Source organism: Dermacentor silvarum, chromosome 10 (genome assembly GCF_013339745.2).
Source record: "Dermacentor silvarum isolate Dsil-2018 chromosome 10, BIME_Dsil_1.4, whole genome shotgun sequence".
NCBI classification, from domain to species: domain Eukaryota; kingdom Metazoa; phylum Arthropoda; class Arachnida; order Ixodida; family Ixodidae; genus Dermacentor; species Dermacentor silvarum.
Genome location: NC_051163.1, coordinates 110,674,073 through 110,680,072, shown reverse-complemented (window position 1 = coordinate 110,680,072; position 6,000 = coordinate 110,674,073). Strand labels below are relative to the sequence as shown.

The 6,000-nt window shown below is 46.5% G+C and overlaps 1 protein-coding gene across 3 annotated transcripts in view; it reads left to right on the top strand.

Annotated features, from left to right (window-relative positions):
• Window positions 1-2,216: 2,216 nt before the first annotated feature.
• LOC119466475 (RNA-binding protein 5-B) overlaps window positions 2,217-6,000 on the top strand; it is a 63,717-nt gene continuing 59,933 nt past the window's right edge. The window contains exons 1-4 of one of the 3 annotated variants that reach the window (XM_049656955.1): window positions 2,217-2,414; window positions 2,573-2,744; window positions 2,845-2,977; window positions 3,047-3,349. In XM_049656955.1, coding sequence (XP_049512912.1) covers window positions 2,617-2,744; window positions 2,845-2,977; window positions 3,047-3,349 — 564 coding nt within the window. In that variant the 5' untranslated portion in view covers window positions 2,217-2,414; window positions 2,573-2,616. Of the gene's footprint in view, window positions 2,745-2,844; window positions 2,978-3,046; window positions 3,350-6,000 lie in introns of all 3 variants that reach the window. The other 2 variants (XM_049656954.1, XM_037726989.2) reach the window with 2 other exon arrangements.

Sequence of the window (6,000 nt, the reverse complement as noted above, 5' to 3'; positions counted from 1 at the left end):
GACCTTGCAGACTTCATTTCGTTCGACATTAATTTCCGCCTATATATTTCACTCGACTTGCGGCTGGCTCTGCGGCTTGCGACTTGCGGTCAGCCGACGGCCGTAGTTGCTCGGCAACCGGTATTCTCGGCCAACCAATGACGGCCCAAGGTGGGGCCCTGGGTGGCTGCCAATTAAGTTGGTGAATGGTTGGTCAAGGACGTTCAGCCAGCGGTCGACTAATGATAGGGGATTAGTCGGCACCCAATGCTCAGGCGACCGAACGTGGTCCTCTGTAGCATAGAGTTTCTCACTATAAGAAACTCTATGCTACAGAGGAGGAGGAGGGCTCTGTAGGGCCATGGCTAGCTACCCACCAGGTTGGCCAGGTACTTTGAGCCAGCCGCAAGTCGTGCGAAATATATAGGCGGAAATTAATGTCGGACAAGATGATGTCTGCAAGGTCGGCCTACAGCCCTGGGCTACTTACTGTACCTGGGCCTATGTTGGCAACCATAAGTCGGCCGGCGGAAGCCAATAACCAATCCTCACCTGGGGCCAACCTTGTTGACCAAGCTTGGGCCAAGGTCGGCCAGGTCGCCCATCCATGTTGGGCCAGCGGCCGAGGTCGATTTTAAAAGCGAAGCATTTCTTGGCAAACATTTGCTACTTTGGCAGTATCTATCTATCTATCTATCTATCTATCTATCTATCTATCTATCTAGCCGCCTACGACTTTATGCTCTCATGGTCCTTTCGTTAACTTCGTATATACAAAAATATTAGCATACTATGACAATAGTGTATGACGAACATAAGTGATAGGTCATGATATAAATGACATGCGTGTCATGTAGGTAATGAAACAGCCGCCTACGTCTTGGTGCTCTCATGGTCCTTTCGTTAACTTGGCAGGTACCATAATTGCCATAGTATGACAACAGTGACAACATGATAGGTCATGACATAAATGTCAAGGCATGCGTGGCATGAAGGTCACGACAATGACGCAGCGAAAAAGATTACCCTTCAAAAACCACTGAAATGGGTTCTGACGTGGGTACTAAGTGAAGGAAACACTAAAGAATGCTGGTAGAAGTCATAGTAATGAGCGTGACTCAGCAAAAATGACAATGACTCGCGAAAAAAAATTAACACAGAGAAGCCACTAGAATGGGTTCCGACGTCGGCACTAAGTGAAGGAAACACTATTGTGGTAGAAGTCATAGTCATCACCATGACTCAGCAAAAATGACAGTGACTCTGCGAAAAATTATTGACACTCAAAAACCACTGTAATGGGTTCGGACGTGGGTACTAAGTGAAGGAAACACTTAAGGATGGTGGTAGAAGTCATATGGTCGGACGTGGGTACTAAGTGAAGGAAACGCTAAAGGATCATGGTAGAAATCATATTCATGAGCATGACTAAGCAAAAAGGACAATGACTCAGCGAAAAAAAGATTAACACTCAAAAACCACTGTAATGGGTTCGGACGTAAGTACTAAGTGAAGGAAACACTAAAGGATTGTGCTGGAAGTCATGCTACGCATATTCATGAGCATGACTGAGGCTTTTGCCTTATGATTTCTTAGGTGTAGCTAAAGGGACTCCTGAGGACTCATGACATGAATGTCATGACATGCGTGTCATGTAGGTCATGAAAGAGCCGCCTACGTCTTGGTGCTCGCGTGGTCGTTTCGTTACCATGGTAGGCTCCCCGCGCACTGCTTCGCATAACATCGATTCCCACAGGGCGTGGGATCTGCCGGCTTTCTTGAGTTGGGATTATGTAGACCACCGTGATGTAGACCATTATATTGTATGTCATTGAGTTTTTCTGTTGTCTTCCTTGTGCCACATGCAAGGCTTGCAGAAAACATCTATATATTACAACCAACTGATCTTTTAAGCTAAGCCTTGCTAAATCATTGTTTTGATTAGAGCACCGTGGTTAGAGCACGGTGCTCTGAAGGTGGTACTAAAGTCACAGAACTCCTACAATCAACTTCTAAAGCTACTGGATGTGCTTTCTTCCTTTTTAAATATACACGGATTTTAAGCGGTATCACTCAACTATAGTTTACTAGGGCATTATTCTAGTACACTAGTACACTACACTCAACGTTACGTATCACTATAATACTACGAATTATATAGACTTATATGGCTAGTGGCGCCACCCTACGGCCACGGTCTAGAGCTTTCCGCGTGAGTGGCTGCTGTTGGCTCGTGCGCGCCTGCGGCTTCCTTTCGTTGGCTTTTCGCCGTATTCGCCATTTTGGTCAATGCTGTGGCGTTTATCATTTCGCGGCAAACACCAAAACGACGCCCAGACGAACTAAAGGTGTTGCGCCTGTGCTTAATTGCCGGCGCTAAACCTGTAAAGCGAGTCTATTCAAGAAGGAAACTATCCGGCAGCATTTTCATCAAGGTGAGCCTTGCTTTCGGGGATTCCGCACCCCAGGAACCGAAGCAGCGGTGGCATAGGAGACGTTTACTAGGCACACTGATCGTCGAGATGGTCGATGCTGGGTTCTGTACGTTGCGGGATACATTATGAGCGTCTCAACCCTGGCCCGTCATCTTCAGTGCTTTAAGGAGGAGCTCAGCAGCAGCCCGCCGCCGCCGCAGCGATGAGCATTGAGTACCTGCGCGAGTACGGAGACATGGAGCCCGGCGACTACGACGGCACCGCGATGCCTGGCCCTCCGCCGCCGCCGCCGCCACCTCCACGGGACGAGCGGCAAAGGGACCGCGACAGGTGCAACGTTTTCGACAAAACTAATCTGCACGAACGTACAGGCTGTAGTGAGTCTGGCGCACCAAACAATCACGCTGCCTTGCGTTCCGCTGCGTTGCAGGGACCGACGGGGCGAGCGAAGCAGGGGCCGAGACCGCGACTACCGGGGCAGCGACCGCGGCGGTCGCGACCGGGACCGGGACCGCGACCGGATGATGGACCGGGACTACTACGATCGCCGGGACTACGATGCGGTACGTACAGTTTTCTGGTTTTGCAGTTCTGCGCCCGCCCGGTCCCCTATAACGCCCCTGAATCCACAGTCGCCGGCCAGCCGCGACATGGCAGCCCGCGATGTGGACTACCGCGATTTGGACGAGCCGCCGGACCGGTACCGGCGGAGAGACTACGACGATGTGGACCGCGAGCGGCCCCGGCGCCGCGAGCGTGACCGAGACCGGGACCGGCCGTACCGCGACCACTCGTGGGACCGCGACCGTGGTCGGGACCGAGACCGTGACAGGGACCGGGACCGGGACCGCGATCGAGTCCTGGACCGCCGGGACGAGATACCAAACAGCACCATCATGGTTCGGGGCATGCCGGTGGAGACGACGGACGCCGAGGTAAATGCTTCATTTCGCGAAACTTGCATGTTGGTGGACTGAGCCGTGGATTCTGTCAGCCGTGATCAGTAATGGCGCAGGCAATTACTCATAGAATTTAACGTTTTTATATATCTTTAGTGCGCTTACGTTTATCTAAAAGGCCGCTAACCAAACTGCTTTAGGTGACTGCAATCTCACCGCATAGGGCCATGCAATATCGTCTACGTAGATGCAGGCATTTCTTTGAGGTGTATTGTAGGTGTCATAACTACTAATGATCATTGGCTCTTAATTGTTGCTATTACAGAATATGCAAGATACTGTGTGCACTATCGATAGCAGCAACTGTAAAGTTATGAGCATAGCCCACTACCAAATTGATCTAGGTAAGACAAACAAGTGAGGGAAATTGTGCATCTCTTCAATGATTTAGCACTCTTTGCAGCTGCACTTGTTATGGCGATTAGAAGCCATTGTAGCCACTTTGAAGGTCATTATGACTTCGCAAAATACCTGTTCGTGTTGTACAAAAACCTTCTGTAGTATGTTGCATAGGTGTAGAGACAGCAGTGGTGTTTGCAAAACTGTGAGTATTTTTTTTTCTTCTTGGCACACGTGTGTCTTCTGAAAGCCGTGTATTGTGCAGAAAGCTATACACGTTACCAACCCCCGTCTGTCGCTAATGTCACGGTGTGTTGCAAATTTCATTTGCGCAGCACAAGCAACATCAACGCATCAGTTGGAGTTGGAGTTGGGATGCTTCTATACAGAATTCAGCAGGATCGTGAATTGAGTAAAATTGGAAACCATTGCCTGATAGATTCAAAGAGTAAATACTTGTACTGTGGTCAGTGGCAAGTCGAGAATGCAGCGAAGGCTGTTCCCAGCGAAGTGCTCTGTGCAGGGTGGCCGCACTCCAGAAAAAGTTTCCTAAACATTGGCCTGTGTTCTTATTCTTGATAGTTATTCTTCTTAGCTTTGTTTTTTTTTTTTCAGGTTTCTCAGTGAGTTGTGATTTCTTGGTCCACATTCAGTGAAGCACTTGGCCGCATCTTTTGTTGCCTTTTTTATGCAGAAGAAAAATGGAGGACCATGGGCATTTAATCATATTACAAATGTTTGCTATATACCTTTTACATTGGCATTTGTTCGTCTTCCTAGTGGAAGAACAAGCTGCTGCAGAGATGGGGTTTGGTTTTGTTACCTGTTAGCAGTTTGCCTCACGAGCAAAGCAGACATTGAGGCCAGCTGTTTTATTGAAAAATTTGGACCATAAAAATGCAGTCTTGTTGCGAAATTTGTGTGAGAACAAAGCAAGAAATCTTTTTTAATATATGTTGCAATAAAGATGCGTATAGACAGTGATGCACATGTTTACGATGGATGCATCGTCGTAAATAAGCAATGACGCACCCAAATGCATATCATTGTAGACTGGAGGCACCCCAGCAGCTGGGCAAAAGTATTTTGCAGTCACGTGCCATGCATACGAACTGCCAAGGTCATGTATGAGGATGCAGATGATCATATATTATGCAAATTCGTGCAAAATATACCAAGTGGATGGTACAACCCTATCAGCCAGTCTGGCTTTTGATTCTGCTACGTCAAAGTGTGCTGCAGTACGAACACACATATCGAACAGCCATTAGGACAGGGATTATCCTGACTTGCCTTCTTAAAAACCTTTTCTTCGTCATTAGCTGGGAGTGTGGGGAAGTGTTAGCACATTTCAGTCTAGAAGGTGAGCCAGAGAATGCTGACTTAATTTCTCCCCACGCATTGCAGGGAAGAAATCTTTAGATTTTAGAGGCTCTCCCGATTTTAGAACTGCAACTAAATTCTAATATGGCTAAATCGGTAATAAATCAGTAGCATACACATACGAGGGACATTGCAGAATTCAGCATTCAAGCTTGGTTACTAAGATTAAAAAAAAAAAAAATGGACCATTCGTAAAAATTAAAGAAAAATTAAATAATGCCACTGATGCCTTTGCCCACCCCCTTGGTCGTGGTCTGTCCGGATAGTATATTTTATTTCTATTTATTTCTGAATCTGTATTTCGTATTACTTACTCATTCATTCTTTAAATCTTTATATTATTTACCTATTTTTACTATTTATCCCTTTCTTTAAACTCTTGTTATATTTGGTTTTACAGGAAGGGGTCCTTTCTTTTATGAATATTTTATTTATTATATTACTCCACTTGATGATTGTCAGTGTAAATTGAAATGCGAGCAATTCCGAAGCTACTCCAATGCTTTGTTCTGTTTGCAGGTTCACCTGCATTTGCAACAGTGGCCTAATTCAGACTTCAAAAAAAACTTATACTTCGAACTACTCCTTGCCTAGAAATACTTCAAAAAAAACTTGTACTTCGGACTACTTTTTGCCTAGAAATCGGCTACACAGCAATTGCACCTCACACTTTCGTTGGGCGTAACAGGTGTTCGGATCAGTTATTTCTTGTCGACGTTTCCATTTATGCTGATTGTACACACCGAAGCAATCTTGGCAGAGCCTGCATGGGTAGTAATTGCGTTATTCTCTTATTAACAGCCTTTAAATTACACTTTAGCAGATGACGCGAGCACCCGGTAGTTAGCAGATGTGATTGAAATTCCAGAGCATGGCCTCCGAGATTTTGTGAGGCCACCCAATTT